The sequence below is a fragment of the Helicoverpa armigera genome, chromosome 1 (assembly GCF_030705265.1).
Source record: "Helicoverpa armigera isolate CAAS_96S chromosome 1, ASM3070526v1, whole genome shotgun sequence".
NCBI lineage: Eukaryota > Metazoa > Arthropoda > Insecta > Lepidoptera > Noctuidae > Helicoverpa > Helicoverpa armigera.
Window position 1 is genome coordinate 11314547 of NC_087120.1, and position 23149 is coordinate 11337695.

The 23149-nt window shown below is 38.2% G+C and overlaps 2 protein-coding genes across 4 annotated transcripts; both read right to left on the minus strand.

Annotated features, from left to right (window-relative positions):
• LOC110378186 (proton-coupled amino acid transporter-like protein CG1139) lies at nt 1-5522 on the minus strand. Its single transcript, XM_021337338.3, has 8 exons — nt 5308-5522; nt 5122-5185; nt 4877-5027; nt 2762-2968; nt 2405-2680; nt 1265-1443; nt 830-999; nt 1-275 (listed from the first exon to the last, which is right to left on the minus strand). Exons 1-8 carry the CDS (start codon nt 5348-5350, stop codon nt 31-33), a joined length of 1335 nt encoding a protein of 444 aa, XP_021193013.2. The 5' UTR covers nt 5351-5522; the 3' UTR covers nt 1-30.
• Nucleotides 5523-6532: 1010 nt separating this feature from the next.
• On the minus strand, nt 6533-22854 carry LOC110378181 (F-box/WD repeat-containing protein 7). 3 transcript variants are annotated; one of them, XM_021337325.3, is made up of 13 exons: nt 22442-22571; nt 20555-20771; nt 20241-20286; nt 19332-20066; nt 19145-19228; nt 18417-18464; nt 16028-16200; nt 12973-13188; nt 12478-12766; nt 12077-12258; nt 10591-10816; nt 10141-10351; nt 6533-9646 (listed from the first exon to the last, which is right to left on the minus strand). In XM_021337325.3, the coding sequence occupies exons 2-13, from the start codon at nt 20617-20619 to the stop codon at nt 9360-9362; spliced, it is 2562 nt and encodes an 853-aa protein (XP_021193000.3). In that variant the 5' UTR covers nt 20620-20771; nt 22442-22571; the 3' UTR covers nt 6533-9359. The 3 variants fall into 3 exon arrangements, with proteins under 3 accessions (XP_021193000.3, XP_049697132.2, XP_021193001.3); XM_049841175.2 differs by lacking the exon at nt 22442-22571 and adding an exon at nt 22182-22373; XM_021337326.3 differs by lacking the exons at nt 20555-20771; nt 22442-22571 and adding an exon at nt 22668-22854.
• Between the last annotated feature and the right edge of the window lie 295 nt (nt 22855-23149).

The window sequence follows — 23149 nt, forward strand, 5'->3', positions numbered from 1 at the left end:
TATAACAAAAATACTTTTATTTCAATAAAATTACAAATCGTAGGTTTCGACCATTTCTAGCACGCTGGTGTAAACGCCAGAGGCACAACAGACCATGCCGAACACGATGATAAATATGTCAGACCACAACTTCCACCTCATAAAGCCGTATCTATTGGGATAGTAGACGCATAGGTCCATGAGAGCGGGGAACAAGATGGCCACCATGGTGAGGCAGAGAGCGCCGAGGAGGCCCATGAAGGCTCCGAGCGAAGGCGCCGCCGCCGCCATCCCGACTGAAACACCACGCCTCATGTCAATTATAAATAATAATAGTGTCACCATTTCATTAAATTTGTCTTAAAAGGGCTTCAGCGTGTTGGCTTCGGCCCCACGTTCGCCTTCCAAAAATCCGGCTATAGTCCCGTGGTTTGGTGGCGACATACAAAATAAAATAGTACCTAATAAAAACCGTGTACAAGGTACAGCTACATGAAACAAATTAAAGAGAAGGTGAATGTTGTGACGTATAAGGATGTTCAGGAGTTGGCGCTAGATAGGCGTAAATGGAAGGAGCTGCACCGACAAGAGCTGGGCTCTTAAATTTAAGAAGAAGAAGAAAAACCGTGTGTAAATGGCAATAATACAGTAAGTACAGGGCCAATTAAGGCCGGTATATGACGTAACTCTTAATTATTTTTCTTTCACTATACCATGAGGTACCTGACAGTTCTAATTATTCCTTGCCATCATTTATCATCTTCATCTTCTGCTTAGCCTTTTCTCAATTATACATGGGTGGCTTCGGTGTTAGGGATGCCACATACTACTGAAAGATTGATGTACTTACACGGGATGGTCGCAAGGATGACGCGGAGAGCATAGTCAACTGTACGTTTCCATTTATCTGAGACTTTCTTATGCGTCTTACGCCACACAATCTGCCATGCCACGAAGTTTTGTAACGGATATGACAGAAACAGTGCTATAGTGAATGTCAGCTTCGCCACCTGCGCTTTTCTGAAAGAATAACCATCGACATGCAGAGATATTAAATATCATCCAGAGGACGTCATCCACTTTCAAATATTTGGGTGTGGATTGTGTTTCAGTTAGAGAAATCAATAATTTCAAGTAGTATAACGATATCCTACAATGATCACGCCATCATCCCACGCATGACCCGTGAATAAGACCCAAAATCTATTCTAGGGCTCCCTGTTATTACTAAGCCTTACAGCATTGCGCATTTCTTTCCAGCCAATAATGATTTTCAACTACTTACTTCTCATCTTGCGGCAAGTTCAGCGTTATAGATCCTTTGCATTCGTTTCCATACTTGAGATAGCCGAAAACACCCAGTGCGATGTAGGTCGCCAGAATGATCATCATGCCGACACTGAAGAGACCACAGAACCCGGTGAATTCCCTAGGCTTTTCCATGTTATACTCAAGAGCCAGGATCTGCACAAACGACAAACTTGTAAGATGCGGAATACTTCATCTATTCTAATATTATAAAGATTCTAGCTTTTGCCCGCGGCTTCGCTCCCGTCAACTGACTTTTCTACGTTACCCTATTTTTTTTTTCATAAGAACCTTCTCCTGACAATAACAAACACAACAAAAAAAGAATTAGCCAAATTGGTCCAGGCGTTGTTGAGTTATGCGCTTACCAACACATTTTGCGATTCATTTTTATATTATAGATAAATAGGTACATAGGTAAAATTTGTAAGTTTGTGTGTAGGGGGGATTCTTTGGAACCGCTGGTCGGTATACACCTGTTACAGACCCTGCGGAAACGAACGGGTTTGGAAATTATATACTTGTAAGTATATCTATCTATAGATATAAAAAGGAATCCCTATATCAAAGTCACGTAATCACGCGTGAACAGCTGGACCGATTAAGCTTAAATTAGAGGGGACGCAGCTTAGACCCAGGAGAAGGACACAGGATTACTTTTGTCACCATCCGGCTACTAGAAGCCCCAGATGATGAAGCCGCGCGCGGAAATTAGTGCTAAATAAATTGCTCATTTTAAACCGGCCAATTGCGACACGGACTCGCGCACGAAGGGTTACGTTTACGTACCATTATTTATAAAATAAGCGAAAAAATCACGTTTGTTGTATGGGAGCCCCCCAAAATATTTATGTCATTCTAGTTTTCAGTATTTGTTGTTATAGCGGTAACAGAAATACATCATATGTGAAAATTTCAACTCTCTACCTAGAGATACAGCCTGGTGACAGACGGACGGACGGACGGACGGAGGAGCTAAAATAATAGGATCCCGTTTTACTCTTTGGGTACGGAACCCTAAAACTGGTCTATATGATTTCTGTATATGTATAGTAATTTAATATACGACTATTGCTTTTATTAGGTAGGTATCAATTAACACCAACAACGCACTCACCACCCCGACTGCTTCTAGCGCAAAAAGAGTAATACCAATAAATATTGGAATATCTTCAAGTCCCTTGACTTTATACTTGTCTTCATCAAGTACAACATCATCTTCCACCAAATAAAAGAACACGAGGACTAATCCCACTAGCACACAAGCATTTGAGATCGTCGAGAAGGGTGTTAATAGCTTCAGATCCTTAACCAAACTACAGATCAGCAGCGGGGGATAAGAGTAACAAATGACCCTGCGTACTGTCACCTCGTAGCCAATGAATTCCACGACCTGTGGACATAAACATAAGTAGCCAGTAGATAATGTGCCCTATTGAATGTCACTACATCGCGCGTTTATAAAGTTCATTACCTGTTTTACATTTTCGGCGACGAACACGAAATAGATAGCACAAATACCAATTTGCCAAAAAACAAGAAAAAAGTCTACTAAATTGGCAAAACAGTTTGCAGACCAATGTAGTTGCGGAGGTCCGCCCAGTATGGCAACACGGATGCTCTTAGTGTATGCCATGTAGCCGCGCCGATGACGCTTGCACAGCTGGTACTGCGCGAGCACCTGTGTACAACAATACGAGTCACTAATCTACGTAATGTACGTTTAAAAGGGCGGTAAAAGTGAAATCTTCTTGCGCAATTATTAAGTTTGTATATACACTTCTGGACACATCTATAGGCCCACCTTGTATTTTCAGTTTCGTTTGGTCCTAGCTAATTTTTTATATTAGGTCGAGCAAAAGGTTTGTATGCAGTTTTCAACCTTGCCCATTCACAATTTCATTCAATAGTCTTTTTTTAATTTCGAATACAGAATTTAAAGAAATAAGAGACAATTTGGAGCCTGCTTGTTGATATCAAACAGTCGATTACTAAGAAAACTTGGTTTTATTGGTTTACTTGGACTTAATTCTTGAAAAAGTGATTGATATCTTTGGTTTTGCAACAAACATTACTTATTCTTTACATTAAGGTGAGGTTCTCTCAATAATCTATGGATACTTCACCTGAAGTCGCCGCCCAAGCTGTGGCACTTATTCAGGCCGGACGCAGCCAAAGAAACGTGAGTGCTCAACTTAATTTAAGTCGATCTGCGGTCTGAAATGTTTATCGGAGGTACCTAGAGACTGGCGGCTTTGTTCGTCGCCAAGGAAGGCCACGATCTCGGGTCACAACTGAAAGGCAGGAGCGATTCATCGTGATGACCAGCTTGAGAAATCGTCACCTTACCTCCATTGAGACACAAAAACAACTTCGCGACTTCCACGGAGTATCTCGAACTGTTCGGAGAAGGTTAAAAGAACACGATATGGTACCACACAAGCCAGCTAATGGGCCCAAACTAACGCGAACCCACCGAACAGCGCGCCTTCATTTCGCACGCAGTCATTTAAATTGGACACAGCAAGATTGGAGCCGTGTTCTCTTTCTGATGAGTCCAAAATTGTGTTTCATGGCAATGATGGAAGGAAGAAGGTCTACCGACGTAAGGGAGAGCGTTTCGCACAATGCTGCTTTGAAGAGATGGTTGCTTATGGCGGTGGCTCAAAGACTGTCTGGGGCGGTATATCCGCGAGCGGCAAAACTCAACTTGAGGTTGTTACAGGACCACGGCTGCCAACATTAAACGCTGAAAGGTACATTCGTGAGTGCTTAGGACCTCACGTGATACCATACGCGGACTATGTGGGCCCAAATTTTTTATGCATGATAATGCAAGAGCCCATGCGGCCGGCATTGTCAGGGAATATCTTCGGGATGTGAATATCACAGTTATGGACTGGCCAGCCAGAAGCCCAGACATGAACCCCATTGAGCACATGTGGGACAAGCTAAAAAGACGTGTTAGGGCTCGTCAGCCAGTTGCCCAGACGTTGCAGGAGTTGAAAATTGCCATAGAAGAGGAATGGGAGATGATCCCTCAAAACTTCATAGAGCGGTTGATAACTCTATGCCTAATCGTATGAGAGCTGTGGTAGATGCCCATGGAAGCAACACACGTTATTAAATTAAACCTTTATTTGATAAAACATGTTTTTTATTCAAAAATCAATTGCCTTTAACGAGGCACATATCCGACTTGTTAAGCGTAGCTCCATGTCGTATGGTATTCCAAATTCAAATTTAAAACAATACGATCGAAAAAGAAGGTAAAATGTATCAGGTTTAAAACTGCATCATCAGTTTTTTTCAATCTAGCAATCATATTTCGGTAGGGGCCATCGAAACCAAAACTCTAAGGTGGGCCAATAGATGTGTCCAGAAGTGTATGATCATTAACTGCAGGATGGCAAGCTGAAAGTTCGACCGGCCATCGGATAAGCTTATGTCGGGAGAAATATTCACTGCAAAAATTGTTTTTTCCAGTCACAACAGCGAAGCTCTCAATAATAGATAATATCAGCGGGAAGCGACTTTTTGAACGGAAGAGAGTCGAAACGGATTCGATGTAAAAGGAGCGGTACCCCACCAGTATCTGTATACAGTAAGTAGCAAATGCTCCTATAAACATGATGCCCAGAGCTCCGAGTACAATGCCCATGCGGGCCACGGCATTGGGCATAGCGAGCAGCCCAGCGCCCAGGCATCCTTTCAGCATGTGCATCATGGTCTCTCCGTACCTGCGAAACACGAAGCTCAGGTATTATTTTATTCTGAAACTTCTCGTGCAGTTATAAATCGCTAATAGCATAAGTAATTGATAAGCAGACTTACGTGCAAGGCTTGGCAACAATGCGATGAGCATGCGGGTCGTAGGCGTCAGTGGATTCGTCGGTCGCTGCAAGAGAAGTCTCATATAGTGTGTACTTGCAGTGGTAGTTCATAGTTGAACCGGCAGTGAGAAGCACAGTGATAACCAAACGGTCGCGCTACCCTGTAATTGCAAACAGAGATACTCACCGGTGTCATCAAAACCAAATCCCACGAACTTATAGATAAACATGTCCGCAGCGTGTTAGCGTGCACTAGTTTACAGATTACACGTAATTTGTCGGTTTACACCACGGCTTCAAGCCGTTTTTTAAATATTCACTCAAAAATATAAATGTAATTTTTATGACAGCGTCAAAGAAGACATGGCTGCAGATTAGCATACAGACAATAATCTTTTTAAATTTATACTGTATATTTTTAATATCTATTACTTGTAATGAGGAAACTACTTACGAGGCGACTGTCTATCGCATCGGACGAGGTCACTTCAACCCTGTTATCTGGACAAAGCGAAACCTCTCCTTAGCGCGAGCCCTTTCCATGCGTGCTCACGCTTAAATGCTTGCCATTTAATCAGCAAACTGTGGAAAAGAGGTAGCGCCAGTGACGAAGAGATGAAAGCTGGCACCCGTCGCTGGGATGAGATACACGATAACTATGGCCAAAAACTTGGTACCTAGTTTAATTGCAAAATATCTAGTAGTACTGCTATAATTCTTATCCTCTTTTTGTATGGATAAATCATTGGCACGAGCCACCTTAAGAATAATGCAAGACTTCGCAAGACTGACTGTTATCTTTTTTACTTCTTACTGCACACAAGGTTTGCCAATGATGTTCTTATAATAACTGGTGCCCACAAATTCATTTGCGAGTAAACTAAATAGGTGTTTGGGTCCCTCGAGACCTCTCAAAAATTTTCTTGATTGATTGGTTATTAAAAGACAAAAGCTGGGCAGGTTGCAAGGATCGCGTATGAGGGCCTAGGCAGCAAGGTTCCTCGTTCCCCGACTGATCGCATTTTGACGACGCTACTTAGGAGATTTCACTTGAAGATGCGTACCTGCTTTACAGCATCTCCGCTAATCATTCTTTCCTTCGTGGAGTCGTTCACGTCACTGAAAGAGGACTCGATCGCCCATCAATAATAGCCGTCCATGAGAGATTAGTAATTGAACTTCAAGTTAAAATAATTTTATAGTGAAGTGTTAATAAAATTTCCCTATTATTTATCTTTAGTATTTTGACATGCATTAATTGATTACACTTAAGCACAAGGAATTCTTTCCCTGTTGGGAAACTGCACTATCCCCAAGTGACTATTGTATCCAGGTAAGGGAAGGAATTCCCCGATTTCCCAGAAACATAACAAAATTGGGCTATTTTGACTCATAAAAAAACTAAAACAAAATAAAACTTGAAAACAATTGTATTTATTAATCCATAATGATACATAAAAGCAAAAGGAATTGAAGAATTATAATGAAAATAATAACAACCAAACATCGTGCCGTCTAATACCACCATTAAAACATAAAGTTGTGCAGTCATTTGTTCGAACGGGTGATTCAGGAAACACACGCATAGCCGACCCGCACCCAAACTAATTCAAGTTACGATCGACCCATTCTGCAGGGCAATGTTGTTATCGAGGATGTTTAATAAACCTATTTTACATGATTATATTATACAAAATAATGAATTAAATATACAATTGCCGTTGCGAATCGTCTGTCACGTGCGATCGCTACAATAAAAAACTGTTTGTGATCAAAACTGCCCCATTTAATCTCATCACCCCAATTTTTCAGAAATACACATTTGATTACACGGCGTACACTCGCTCGTATTCAATTTGACAGTATTCGTTGATGAAGAACATTATAAATTAAATAGATTCGAAAGAAAATGCCGTAGGTACTTCGGGGCTAGAAATATAACTATATAGTAAAGTTGAGCAATGTGTGAGAAATGAACAAGCGTATTCAGCACTGAATGATCATATCGAGAGTATCAGGCAACGTGTCAAACCCCTGGATTACAATGTAATGTACGCGACTGCTACAGAGTTACATTAAATAAATTAATTTCTAACCCCAGCTATGGAAACATTTTGGTTTTAAAAATTACTTAAGGTAATAATTACATTTCTAACTAAAAAGAATAAGTAATACTACTACAGTAAGCCGTAACTTATTAAATTTTCATTTCCATTAATGTGACGACAGGGTCCGCGTCTGTTCTTAAAAGCTAATAACAAAAAAAAAACTAATGTTTTACAAAAGGGGAGAAATTGTAGACAACAAAGACATACAGCTGAGTGTGATGGTCGGTAGTACAGGAGTAACTACAATTTAATACTTTAAATATTACACTATAACTATGCTTCAGTCTTCGTTTAATTATTTAATATTACAGCCATTTATGAAGAGCAGCGGCTACATATAAACGCGACCTTCAATGACCACATTATTATTTGTATATATACACAACAAATAAATACATGTACAACGAGTGTATTATAGCCACCCGCTGTATCACGTTACGTTAAAGATCAATTGCATACGCGCATACTAACACCATTGAGAATTAATTAATTTAAATCTTAATTCGGTATCATTACAAGTCTGAAATGTTTATTAATGTTTAAAATATTAGACATACATTATCTTAAGTGACTATTAAAGAGTTAAGCGATAAAACTGCTGGCCATTAAACTGAGATAATAAGGGACGACACAGTAAAATAAAAATAATTAATAACGTTCAAATAAACAAATAACACATTTTTGAGGACGACACAAAAATTTACATTGTCAGGAAAATAAAATTGAATAATAAATAATCACTCAATCAATAATTAAATAATTACGAAAATTGAACATTGAATAATAATTAAATATTTCTAACTAAAAACGTGAAAATTGAAATGAACGATAATAATTATCAAATCATACAAATGTCATTATTGTAAATAATTATGCATACAATTATTTGCATTAGAATAAAATCAAGTCACCAAAATAAAATTATTAAAGTCATGTGTGGAAAAATCTGGTTTTACTACGAGGTAATAAAATTCTAAGTCAACCATTGTTGTGTTTAATTGGAACGACGCATTAAGTGCCGAGATACAACATTATTATATGTATTTACTGTGCCGAGTTGTAAGAAGGGCCATCACGGAGAAGCATCTTAAAAATAAAAAAAAATAAAAACTTAACATAATTCCGATTTTCATCTCTTTGGAACACAGAGTAAAAAATAAAGGAATTTGGCAATGCAACATGGTTGTTTAGCCACCATTTTTATCTACTGAACATTTTAACAACTACAACTATAGTAATGGTATTGAATTGATTATTATTGAGTACATCGTGGATACTTGAGTTACGCAAGACTATAGTAAGAAATTTATGTCCATTTGCACGTTGCACATGTAACAGTCCGGTGGGTACAACTTATTCCCTTGCCACATCAACGGTGTACATTCACACTTCCGCAATACCTCGTGCAAAATTATTGACGCAGATTTCCGAACACATCGATGCTCGAAAATAAACCGACTGAACCTCGCCTCTGTCGCCGTTGCTTCGTACTGGTCGGTCTAACACTTAATTCGCCACAGCTACATTTAAAAAGCAGTTACATTATATTATGATATGCAAAATCTTTCGCAACGAATCGAGTACTGGTGGTCTGCACAAGATTCTAAGAAGTATTACTCATCAAAGTACCGATTTTATCTCCTTTATTTGACATTCACAGACGTTTAATGGCAAGTGACGTGTGTCGACGTCGTGTGAAGTCAAAATAGGAGTCAATGCTGTGGCGAATTATGTATTTAGTTAATTTACTCAGATGGATAACTATTGGCGCTTTGATCTGAAGACATGCTGCATAAATACATTCCTTGATGGGTTATTATGCTATAGCTGTGCCAATTAGCAATTTCTAAAAGACAGTTTTGTCTTAAGTAATGTGTAAAATATTATTATTTTGTATTAGTTCCCGTCATTGCTATAGTGGAAATGTATGTTTAGCTGTAATGATAATATCGAACCTTATACAGACATTCATCCTCATCACATCATCGCCTGAAAATATTTGAACCAAAGGTAGGTGAAGACATAAATAACAACTATGTAGACCGACACAGACACAAATGCAGGCACGTTAACACTGCCAGGGCGCGTAGAGGTTTGCGTAGCGACGCAAGAGGCGTCGGTTCAGTCGTTGCTATTCATCGCACTTGCGACAAGCGCCGGGGACGTCAAAATCGAGAACTAAGAGTTTGGTCTCTTCGGTCCCGTTGCGCGATCCCACTGCGCAGATAAGCTTGGTGGCGGAGGCCCGAATGCGCCACACGACGCCACCCGAGCCACCCGAGCCCAGCTCCACGAGGTTGCGAATAAACTCGCCCGTGTGAACGTCCCAGAGCTTCACCGTGCCGTCGTCGGACGAAGTGATCACGAACCGGTTGCTCGACTGTAGACAGGTTACGGCAGACTGGTGCTTGTTGGGTCCTGTGGAAATAAATTTTATATTTACTTTGTAGTTCTACACAATTCAAAAATTCTAAAAATCTAAAATTATTTATTCATCAAAAAAGTTATAATAATTGTTTGGCAATGACCCTCAAACTAGGCTACAGGCTGTGTCTTGAGAATTGTCGAGGAATACTTTTCATAAAACCAAAATCGTCTTCAAATCCAAAAGCCACAGTAAGTTGTAATTGTCTCTGAGGTTATCAGCTTTGCAGGACTATATTATTCCTTCACACTCATAGCCTGATGCGAAAGGAGAGGGAACAAGCGCAGGACTTTAGATATGTATCACCACCAACTAGACCCAGAGCTGCCCTATAGAGATTACTTTAAACCCACAACGCAATTGCCGCTCTACCAGGAAATCGAACCCTGACCCAGGGAATAAAAGTCTCTAGTGGCCACCACCCTTCCCTTCAATTGAATGTGCATACTGTTTAAAACACAAAAATAGGATAGAAAATATAACTCACCAGAAAGAGTATGCAGACAATGGCCAGTGGTGATGTCCCAGACCTTGACAGTGGAATCAGCATTACCAGACACAAGTATATTGGAATGCAACTCCATGCCCGAGGTGAGAGACTGGTGACCAGTCAACGTGTGCTTCAGTTGGCCCGACTCCACATCCCAAACGCGAATAGAAGTGTCCAAGGACCCGCTCACCACGTGAATCCCGTCGAACTGCAATTTCAACACATCAAAATTAAAATTGTATGTATTATTCATACAATGGCTTTTTCGTACACTATCGAATCATTCCTTACCAAAATAAATATGATACTGTAGCAAATAAGGTTTGTGAGTCTGTTTGTATTACTTTGAAAATTCTGTCACCAGAGCTACGTCATTCTAAGAGTCATTAGCTATATTTTATTGGCTACTTTCTCCTGAATCAGCTAGTGAAATAAATGATCACTCACCTGTAGACTGTACACCCGGTTGGTATGTCCAGCGAGGGTGTGCAGACAGTCCCCGGTCTCAGGGTTCCACACCTTGACGAAGTAGTCGTAAGCGCCGGACACGACCAGCTTGCCGTCGTACTGCACGCATCGCACGGCCGCCAAGTGGCCGATGAGCACGCGAAGACAACGCCCGTCGGGGATCGACCACACCCGGAGAGTGGCGTCGCGGGACCCAGACACAACCCTGCAAAATCGAGGAAATTTTGCTCAGATTTATTTACTCCTACTATTAAAAGCGTTCATTGCGATAATAAATTGAAGATTTCTAGAAGAGTTTCAGTCTCTTCTATAGGATAACGGCAAAAATTCCATATAGGTAATATTAGCAGAGCAGTAAATTATAATCGCATAGGCTTAATTAATTAATGATTTTTTTAATTTATTCAGCATTTGTTGCCAAGCCAGCAATGTTGAAGCCAGTCCACTGTAGGCACACATACTAAAACTTGACCCACATTCATTAATCAGATAAATGATTTTAGAATTTTTGTATCTTAGATAATACATGATAATTTTGACAAGTAGGTCACTTTGAGTCTAGTTCTTAAGACTCTCCCCATCTATGTGATTATTTGAGAAATTCAGACATTTCATATCCTACTTTTATCAGAATTAAGTATATTTATTTCTCAGCAATTATACCATTTTTGTCTAAACCAACTCAAATACTATTTATAGTGCGATTTCGCTTCACCGTATTTGTTATTGTTCGCAGTAGAAATAGATAAACGCTCGCTTGTTGCAATATTTTGATAAACAATATTTATCTATATTATTGAAATGAATTACAAATTACAACGATCTCGATAATTTATGACGTTGTTTACAATTTTGTTTATTCTATCGCAAGCTGAATTTATTTCGTCGTAATTTACTAATCTGTGGATGTATCTTGGTATCTTGTCTTAACATATATTTTGCTGCGTGAAGCTTATGTTGAATCAATTACTTGTCGTAAAAAAGTGCTATATAAAATATTTGAAAAAAATATTTGCAACACAATATGAACTGTTTATTTCGCAAAGCACACGTGGCATTACAATCACACCACAGCGCAAAGAACGGCACAACATTTGAAATGGGATGAAATAATAAAGGCTTCAATATGTATCCTTCCTTGCCTTGTAATTTGATAATAGTGCAACAATAACAAAAACACTGCCGCCTAGCTGTTACGTACATTTGTATTTAGACATAGAATGATTAGCCAGCTTATTTGGAAACATGATACTCCTTCATTTGTTTAGTAATAAACAGATGATATCATATTGTGATTGAGAGTCGCTATTTCCTGTTTTAAAGCGAAGAGTTTGATTAATATAGCTGCATACGTTCGACATTTATCATATTGAAACATTGTAGCACACTGAAAATGGAATTACCCGCTCATTTGATGATGTTTGTGGAGTAGACATTTCCTTAAGTACGCATGAGTATAGTTTACCTGTCTTGGTGGAGGTGCATACAACGCACGGTAGAAGTGTGTCCAGCGAGGACTTTCAGGCACTGGCCAGTCTTAGCATTCCACACGCGAAGGGTGCGGTCAGTGGAGCCACTGATCACCAAGTTGTTCACCATCTGCGACGACCACACGCCGCCAGAATGACCCACCAACGTGCGTAGGCACTGCAAAATTTAATATTGTGTTATCTTCCAGCAGCATTTGAGTATGACAAACATCTCACAATAAGATCACAATTGATATTTAACTTGACAATAAAAAACTCAATTGATATCGCCTTCAAACTGTATTAATCGACACAATTGATCAATATAACTTTGTACCGATAACTGGTATGATAATGTGCACTGATACAAATAAATGTAATACTTTACACCGCTCACCTTGCCGGTGACAGCCGACCACACTTTGAGGGTTGTGTCGTCACTGCCGCTGAGGATCCTGTTGCCGTAGAACTGGAGGCAGGTGATGACGTGGTCATCATGGCCTCGCATGATAATGGGAGAAGCCACGGGCTTGTGCAGCCAGTTGTTTTCAATGAGGTACTGGCGCATGTAGGCTGCCTTCCAAGGACTGGCGCAGCGCGGGAACGAACGAGGCATCTTCTTCAGCGTGGTGATGCCGATGCGGCGACATTGCTCCTTCCACAGAAGGTTGTCCTCGGCAAGGAATCTATGGACGTGAATATGCAACTTTAGTTTGCGTTTAACACATACTATAGAAGACGTCAGTATCGGTTACTCAACTAAAGGTAAACACTGCTGATAGGACTTTTTTACCTAACAAATAAACAAATGCTTAACATGCGCTTTTTAATAAAAAGTCATATCGAGATTGATTATTATTGTTAAGGAGATCAATAGTGCTATGACACTTACTTCCAGTAGCGACAGGTCTGGGCCGCCCTCAGCAGATCCTTAGGCTGTAGATAGCCGAGCACAGTGAGCGCCAACTCCTTCGGCAGCAAGGATATGAAGTCGCGTTGGAAGAGAGGCTCAATGGCCTTCATCATGTGCCGCACCTGACTCGGGTCGCAGCAGCTGATCAACTCATCTATAGCCTGGATCTTCTCCACATTGGACCAGTTGTTGAACCTGGGTACAAATTCAATGGGTGTCTTGTAAAATTATTGAAATTCCGTCGGTTGTATCATCGTTGTCGTATGTGATATAAATGCACGGACTTATTACAGAATATTGTAACTACTATATATTGCTACTACAAATAATGTAACGATTTATGCTCCCAGTGACAATGTCAACTGTTATACTTTTTTGTACGCTCGTCAGCATTGTCAGCATTATGCTTATGATACCTTATATTTTCTCTAGATCATCAAACAGTTTGCTTACGAAGATTTCGTAGTGCAAGGTGGGACTGCAAAAAACAATAATGTTGACGTATTTGTTACTACGCGCTTAACAAGTGATAATTGGAAAAATTATGATTCTGGAAAGCATACCGAGTGTTATTTTCTGTAGGATTTTTGTCAGACAAAAACAAATAAAAAATTGACAAAACAAAGTATGTCATGCCACTTTTTGTCAAGTCACTTTCATAAAGGACAAGACGCAAATGTCCTTTATATGGCCTTGAGAACAAAGGTCATTTAGTATCTAGAATTTTATATTATAAAATAAATATTGCAATAGTTCATCCATTGCTTTTGCAGCCAAAACACTAGGGGCCTTACTACATCGTGGGCTGTACCCCGCCGCGCCCTGATGGCAGTGGTCGGGAACGATCTCTCGCTTCCCAGCGTGATTGCTGCCATGCTGGGAGGTGAAGAGACATGGGAAGCGGTAGCCTCCTTCTGTGAAGACATCATGTCCCAGAAGGAAGCTGCGGAGCGCATGCGGGAGAACGATCCTCTCGCGGTGCCGCTCCGTAGACGAAGAAGGGGCAGAAGACGGCGAATACAACCTCCGTCCCCATCCGCCCTGGGGGGTGATCAGCGGGCGACAGGCGCGGGGGCGCCACCGCACAGTGATTCACGTTCCATACAAAGGCGGCCATAAATACGAAACTCACAAATACTTTTAATTAATTTATTTTACACGTTGAAATATGTTCAGATAAGTGTAAATTATTAAAATTATAACATAATCACATTCATTTTATAAAAATATCATACTATTTAGGTGTAAAAATGTCTCGCAGTAATTTTGTTTTAGACGATAAACCTAAAACATGTCATACTGCGACTTTTAATGAAAAATCGATATAAATAATGGTTATTTATATTAAAAACAACCATAAAATAATAAAATAAAATAGCAAAAATACATGAACAACCATTTTTGGAAATACACACAAAACACAAAATATACCAGAATACATTCAAGCTCAAAAGTATTTACTACAAACAGATAACAAATCTAGTACAAATTTTGATAGTACACCTTTTGTTTTTGACAGGTAACTTTCGTAAACCTGTTAGAAAGGAGGAATGAAGAAGTTGATGGTTCAACTTTGTCAGACTTCTGAGATACATGTAACTCAATTCGCTCTACATCAATATTTTCAACTACATTCAGCCAATCTGAATATTTCTCTATAAACTTAGACCTACTACGATTTGATTTTGCCCAATAATGAGAAATTCGTTCATATACATTCATAATTTTATTACTTAAAGTCTCTAGTTTGATATTTTCGATGTCATCCGAAAGGCACGATGTTTCGGTCAAAGTATTCAGGACATGTTGCATTTTTCATTTGGACTACCGTCTTTAGAGTGCCAAATGTCAAAAATAGTCGTCCTCGAAATTGGAAGCTTTACCTAAAACAACATGAAAGCTGAACTTAAAATATAAAGTTTTTTCAATACTATGGACATGCATACTTTGACACTCCTTTAACCCAAGAAGGGGCAGAAAGATGCAGATGAAACTTATATGGTTTTATAAGAACATCCTCTTTATTCGAAAAACATTTGCCTCAAGTGCAGCAGTGAGCAGCAAAAAGTTATAGGTCCAAATGAAATCAAAGTATACCAAAGAAATCTTCAAAAACGCTACCTTCAATAAAAAAATAAAATAAAATATTAAGCGCATTAAAAAAAATAAAAAAGTAGTTGATAATAAAAGTACATACCTTGGTCTTGGACCTCCATACTATCACCATACGTAAACACTTGATTTGCAATAGTGACACTCAAAAACAAAGTGTTAAGTTTTGATGACTCACACGTTGCGATAATTAGACTCGAGATGCGCTAACTTCCGATGCACAAAAGTGGTTAATAAGTTGACCTTATGACACGGGTATTTAGAGTTTTCGGAAGCTTCTTAACTTGTTAATCACTTAGTAAGTAGATCTAATGGGAATTAGCCAATGACATTTTTCGATTTATGGCCTTAGAGTGAATCACTGTGCACCGCCTGCATCACAAGGATCAACCCCTGCGCTCCGGCCATTATAAGGATCCATCCCCACTAGGGGGAGGAATGAGGGGCCTGCCGTAAGGCGGGCAATCGCCGGTGGGGGACTGGATGCCATAGATTCCCAGACCCCCTCCACTCAGGCGAGGTCGGAGTGCCGCTGGGCCTTTTTAGTGGGTATACCGGGAACGTTTTTACAGGGGAGTCCCACATACCCCTCTCCCGTCCCCCGACGGGAAGGGGATGCGTAATAGCATTTTTAGCCCAGCGACAACAAAAAAAAAGGGCCTTACTACAAAAACTTTAAACCCTGTTTTACACTTGTCTAATAAAATTTTGGCTCCAAAATGAACCATATATCAACGTCATAATTTGTCATTTTTTTAGACAAGGCATAAACTGACGTTTAAAAGTTTTTGTGGTAAGGCGGTAGGAAGCGATGAACGTTGGGCCTTTTTAGGCTGCCATAATTTTTTTGATGTCAAGAATTGCTAATCTTACTAGCCTGTCTTCAGTAAACTTTTCAAGTTTGAAATGAGGTTGCACTAACCTGCTAAGCCATGGTTTGATCTCGGGCGGGCCTTGAATAGCGCTTGTGTTGGCCAGACTGCAGCTAGGAGTGGGCGAGCGCCAACCGTCAGATCCCAACGACGATGATGACGAACCTTCTCCACAGAACTTTTTGCTAGGCTGCGATGGTGGCGGCTCATGGCGACGCTTCCTCTGTGATAGAAGAATATAGGTTAATAATATTCATTGTAGGATAGTAATATTATCAAGTAAAGGAGATAGAGAGGTACATCAATGCAGCAGAGCTTGGTTGGTCCATGAATTTTAAAAAGTGAGCTCGGGGACTGAAGTAGCTTAGTTCTTAGTACTGGCACAGGGGTGATCATTAAAGTTGATAAAAATACATCAACTTTATTGCTTTACTTAACAAGACAGATTCGTAGGACTACATAACACATATTCGTTTGTATGATTAACTCACCATACCTACAGCTTAGCCGATGGAGACATCGGTTAACAATCCACATTGGCCAGTATATGCTAATATGAAGAAATGGTTTTCAACTATAGCTACTGATAACTACTTCCACTGCATACATATATGTAATTAGATACAACATGCGACAAGACATGGACCGTATATAAGTGTGAATGCACGACTGCACGCGCCGTCAACCAGCTCTGAATATGATTTAAATTGACAATCATATTAAAACGTGGGACATCCGCGATCAATTTTTGCTTATCATACATAGTATGCTCTTATATTTGAGATACATACAATTTTTGAGATCTAAAGTCAACAAACATAAAACAAGCAACTAATCATAACTCTCCTCGAAAACAATTAAACATGAATAGTTATTTTTTATAAAAGAGTGCAAAGTTGCTTTGAAAAGAAGAGCACAAGGTGAAAAATCTTTGCACTCAAGTGCAACACATAACTATTCATCCCACCTCATCGAAGAAATTACAAAAAAAAAGGAGCGCGTATATGAGTATCAAATTAAACAGAAGTACCTAGACTAAGTATTTTAAAAGTTTATTTATTCAAAAACTCAGTTTAATTTCTACAAACTGCACCAAGATATAACGAATCTTTTTCCTAATTTGAATATTACTTTTTGTAATCTAGTAAAAAAGGTAACATAATTTAAACGATTTCCTTGCAAATTATTTATGTAAAATTTTTTCGACTGGTTATAAAGAGAACGTAAATAAAAAGTTGTATCGAGATTAGGGCAACACTGTTGATAGATGTGCTATGTATCTTGCTTCAAATGAATAATACATGATCGACAGCCGCTTTCTGAATATCTTAACTGCTATTAGTTACGCTGCGGTGTCCGCAGATGAATACAGAATACAACTAGACTTTAAGATCTTACCTTTATAAAAAACAATGAATCTCTTTCAAATAAACATTTGAATTTGAACATTTTATTCATTTTCAAGTCACAGTTATATTGTTTTTATTTTCCGAAGCTGTGCCAAACAACCAATATAAAATCGTTTACACATGACACAACAAACTAAGTATATCAAGATTGAATTATTAATAGCTGCAAAATGCAAACTGACAAAATCTTGAAATCATCATATTTGCACGTGTTTCTTCACCATACATGAGCATTGGGCAGTCATTAATTAAATTGACAAAATAAATCACGTTCCGTGAATTTTGCTAACTCGGCTGTATTGTGCTCAGTTCCTGGTACATACAAAAGAAATAACAAAATGCCATTATGTCAGCCGTATCTCTTGACAAAAGAAATTGTCGCTCCCCGCGGTTTCTCTGCCATCGTGGGGTAACTATTCCTTATTTCTGTGTTAAAAGGCCGTTACTGCGCATCTAAAGTTTAAATTGAACGTTATCATACAATGAAGCGAATGAACGTTACGATTTTTTTTTAAACGAGCTCGATCTAATTAAAGGCGCAATTAAAGTAATGGCAAACATTACAGGCAGACTTACAATTATTGCAAAACCAGCAAACACTAACCATTATTCAACTTTTCTTTAACTTAGGTACAAACTTCCTCTCTTGTTTTTTTTTTCAGAGCCCGGAAGGACTAAAATAAACTTAGTAAACAATCTTTGCCTGAGTCAGTCCATACCAACAACTTTGTCCTCAAGAAGCTATATAAAACTGAAACTTCCTCATGAAATGAAAATACTAATGAGTTTTTATTCAAAGTAGACAATTGAACCTTGTTGCCGTTTTTTATGAAAAAAAATTCCTAACTTTAACACCCACCGTCTGGTGACCCGATAAATGTAAGTATTTAATATTAATATCGCGCATGAAACATTCATCCCGGTCGACAAACCTTGGAATGGAAAGAGAATGAAACATGAATTTAGAGCATTGCATTCAAAATGGCGGACCGTGGACTGTAGTATTAATTAAGTAAATAGAGTAAATTACCCAAATTCTTTCTGGTTCAGGCTCTGGTTCATCATCCTCGTCATCATCCTGAAATACGAAATTTAGTGTGTAATGAAAACTGGTAACAATTTCATACTCATGTTAGGGACGTAGGTAATTAAGCTATTCAAGTGTGGGAGTAGTAACGTTGACAAATGTGACGTATTTTTTACATGTTATCTGAATTCAATTTGTCACCATGGATAAAAATAAAAAGCAACAAAAATAAAACAATCCGAAAAACACCTCGCGTAATTATTTAATTTGTAACTGCTACAAGGAAACTTCATGGGCTCTCGGAATTCGTGTTGAATTTTACGCAATAGTTTATATCGGATATGATCTCCATGGAAATTCATTTTCATTTTAAAATACATTACATTACTTATTTTCTTACTATAAAGTAGTAACAACACATCTGAATGCAAATAAATATAGAAAGGACATTAACATTGTTTAATAGTATTGTGTTGCTGACGTCACACCCGCATCATGTACTCAAACTGGCATTTACCTACTGGAAGTATGTAAAATACTACCCACAACAATTTACTTCATTAAGATACAAATTACCATGAAATGCTTGAAAAGTTGAAAATAAAACAAGAAGGTAAGAAACCATAATTCCATAAGTGAATTAAAAACGTTGTTTTCCTTCCCTAAACAATGAGAAGTCCAAACATCAAGGTGTAGTGTTCCTGGATTGTAAAAATACGTTAAATTCTTACCTCATGTGATGATAAGCATGTGCACCAGGATTCTTCAACAACTTCCTCTTCCGAATCATCCTCGCCATCACAGTAGTTGTAGTTCTGAAAACAAAGAATATGTACTATTCGAAAGGCTCACTTAGGTAGGGAACTAGTAGTAAAAAGTATTTTTATTCATAATTGTGAAGCCTAAATTCATACTTACCGAAGACTTTGAACTCCCTGGCTCGTTCTTCCTGCTGTCATCAAGGCCCAACAACTTCTCAGCATTCGAGGTGGACGGCACACTGAACTCCTTGGTACTGTCTGAACTAGAGCTTCCTATACTCGAAGCGTTAGAACTGGTCCTCACTGACGGACCACTTACACCGTCTATATCACAACCCTCCTCATTGTCGCAATCCATCTTATCTCCTTTATACAATTTTCCTTTAGGGAACTCTTTCTTCTCCTGTGTATTGCTATTCAAAAGCTTCTGCATAAAATCTTCTTTTTGCTCATGCACCACATACTTTCTAGAATGAATCATATTCTTAATAGTTGTGTTAGAGTCATCTCCATCTTTACTACAGCCCGGAAGGCTGTAATCATGTGTTGTATTAATTAGATTGGAAAGATTTGATATTGTCTCAGAACTGGACGCTAGGCTGGAATTCGCACTGGAAAGATTTCCAGAATAGTGGGCAGGCGCTGCAATTTTTCCATCTACAATCATTCCCGTACAATGCTTAAGAATTCTGTTTTCTTCGTCGAAATCTTCTCTCTCGATATCGTCGATCTGCTGCCTTCCATTGTTCTGAGAGGTTACTGGCTTCTCGTTTACAGGGTCACTTTCAGTCTTAATCTCTTGTTTGATATCAAAGGGTGCTATGTTAGCTCCATCATAGATCTCACACCCGCTACGTGAACATGATGGATCCATACTAGTGGAAGGTTCTTCCTGCAAGCATTCATCTTTATCAATATAAATTACATGCACTGATCAAAGAAAAACATTAGTCTTTTGTGGTAGATAAAATGAAACTAAAATATAGCAGAATAATTTTAAAAAGGTGATATGATACTAACAAAATAAAACATTTAAAGTAATAAAATAACTGTATGTATTACTCACAATCCTTTGATAAATCCTGCTTATTTGGTGTGCATGTGCAGGATTCCTGTAAAATAAACAACTTTCAGTTTTGCCACAGTATGTTTTTTTACTTGTCACTTTTGTAACCTCACTAATTCAAATAAACATGAAAAACAGTTTAGATAAAGAACTGTTAGATCAACAGGTGAATAGCTGACACTGTGCTGTGTATGTACAGTTTCAATACTGATGATTTTATTTCCCTTTGATGACTAATACTTGAATCATTTTAAATAAACTATATTACTCTACAAACTTATAAAAAAATGAATGAAATAGCATCTAATGATTACCTAGCATTCATGTTTATCTCAAAATGGACCCATTTGGCCCAAACTAGGTTGCCAGCTCGCTGCATTTTGAAATGGTGTTTATCCAACACTTTTTACACTTTAGGCATTGTTCAAATTGTATGAACTAAAACCACTGGGATATGGTGTTCTGATAAGCACTGATGTTCATACACACTATGATAATATGAGCACTAAATATGTACCTAGGAAAAGGCCACTAAAACGCCAAAAATTGTGAGCTATATCATAATGTTGAATAATGAATGATATCTATTTCTTTACAGCATAGGCGTTCAACAAATTCAAACTGTGATAGTGAATATTTGTATTATGTTTATGACACTAAATATTGAGAAATGTATTAATGATCAAAATATTGAGAAGCAAGGCAATACTCAAACTAATAACTTAACAAACAAACAACAATGCTGTTCCAAAGTAATGATTTCTGTAGTAACCCGATGAATGAACAAAATCAAGCCAAGTTGTTTCAAACGCATAGCATTATAATATACAGGCAAACATATATGTGCGGATACACCTTCATATCTTTAAAAAATGTTTCATGGTGATAGGCATGATGAGCAATAATCATGTACACGTCATAAAAAGATGAAAAAATAATAAAATGAACTAGAAATAATTTTTAGAACCATTATTTTTATATACCTACAGTCATAGCCCATGCAACACTTCTACAGGCTGCAAATTTAGTAAAAATTTCATGTAGTCTATCCCGATTTCTTCAACTGCAGGAAATGTTATTTAAATCTTTTATGGTTACAAGCATGTGATATAACACGAACGATGCACTTTTTTAGCAAAAAAGGTGTGCTGTGAAACTAACTGTTGATATTGACGCTTCATGAAATGACACAACTCTTTCACTCAATGCTATTGTAAAAATTTTGTCAATATCATTATGATCTTAGTTAAGGGAATTAAATTTTTTGTGGTTAAAATGCCGATCAATGTTCCATAAATACTTTTTTTCTATACCTAACCGTAAAACCTGGTGGTTTGCAATTATATGCCTATCCAACACTGAGTGGATAATGCCAATCAAAATTGCTGCTGATGGAATATAAAAAAATGCATGTTTGTTTTTCAATCGAACTAAAGTCATAGTGAAACTAAAGCACTCATCTCACTTATTGCAAATTGATAAAAAAAGTTTTTTTTCTAGGGAAGGAAATAACAACTTTATACTTCATTATGTGCAATTTTATAAAACACAAATTGAAATTCTGACAACCTGCATCACTCAGAGCACCTTACTTATTCAAGATAATTAAGAACAGAAGTAAATAAAACAAAAAACATGAAAGAGCTTAGTCATGAGAAGTGCATAAAACAATAAACTTAAGAGTCAATCAATAATCACAGGGCAGGGCTAGATACACATTTCTGCAATACACAATTTCTACAAAATAATTGTTGCACTTATTGATTTGTTAATATGTAATGAACACCATTCCATGATAAGACATGAAGGGGTAAAAAGGAACAACAAGTTTACAAGGCCATTGTGTTGGATTGTTTCTTTAGCTCAACAACTGTAGACAATGTCATAATCAAGGCCATCACAATCATATGTTCAAGAATAATGCAACAAATAACACCATACAGGATTCACAATACGTTAACGGCGATACAAAGACATGACACCATGCACGAACACGAAATGCGATCGAAACATCGGACGCGGGCCCCTGGGCAGAGCTAATACGTGCATCTGTACAGGAAGTATATCACATGGACATCAATTCCCATAAAAAAACCCCGACGCAACCGTGACTACGACCGTGAGAAAATTTTTTTACTACTCAAAACCATGGATTCACTTGCATCCGTCTTAACAAAAAAATATCTGGGCAAATTTCTCACAATTTATGGCGAAATTGACTAGCCTTTGCCTAATTACTACCCCAGACTGATGCGATTGGTTCACTATAGACCTATATGTACACAATCTAGAGGGATGCGCAGAAACGCATCGCAGGTTGACTAGCATTGCCTGGGATTTTGAAAGGCGTGAATACATAAAAAGTGGCATGGGGAATCTATTACGTTCTCACGTTTGCTGCAACAAAGTTTAAAAGTAGTTACTAACCTGTGTTGAGAGCCTGCAGCGTTATTCAATACATTAGTTTTGCATTATATTTGTTATAGTTACATAATTAATATATTCATTGAAATAAAAATAATAATGCAATGTGCAATAATCACATTGACTTCAACAAATATCAAACACCTTGGTCGGCCATCGACCATTGACCATAGCCAAACTAGAGGACAGTGAAGTACGAAGTAGAACAGATTACCTCTGGCCGATTTTGGCTCAAAAGACTAGAAACCAAATTTTAGTTGAATTGCCATATGGAAAAAAGGCAAGTTTAAAAGAAAATGTTTTCGAAGCATCGAGCTCTTATCGAGCTTCACTATTTTCAGTTTTTTTTTAATGAGGGTTTTCTAAAATGGCAATCCACGAGGTGGCAGCACCGAGTCGTCAGGTCCAATAACTGTCAAAGTGCTTATCTTTACTATGAATAGTGAACGATTTTAGTGTTTTTTTTATTTTATAATTAAAGCACT

Excerpts from the sequence above, each read along its gene's own strand:
- LOC110378186 (XM_021337338.3), bottom strand. The coding sequence starts at position 5,350 with ATGTTTATCTATAAGTTCGTGGGATTTGGTTTTGATGACACCG. Across the intron at positions 1,444-2,404 it reads CGCTAGAAGCAGTCGGGGTG|ATCCTGGCTCTTGAGTATAA; the intron begins GTGAGTGCGTTG and ends TCGTTTGTGCAG. Across the intron at positions 1,000-1,264 it reads AACTTGCCGCAAGATGAGAA|AAAAGCGCAGGTGGCGAAGC; the intron begins GTAAGTAGTTGA and ends TTATTCTTTCAG.
- LOC110378181 (XM_021337325.3), bottom strand. The coding sequence starts at position 20,619 with ATGCAGCGAGCTGGCAACCTAGTTTGGGCCAAATGGGTCCATTTTGAG. Across the intron at positions 13,189-16,027 it reads ATCAAACCATGGCTTAGCAG|GTTCAACAACTGGTCCAATG; the intron begins GTTAGTGCAACC and ends ATTTGTACCCAG. Across the intron at positions 10,352-10,590 it reads ACCGGGTGTACAGTCTACAG|TTCGACGGGATTCACGTGGT; the intron begins GTGAGTGATCAT and ends TTGAAATTGCAG.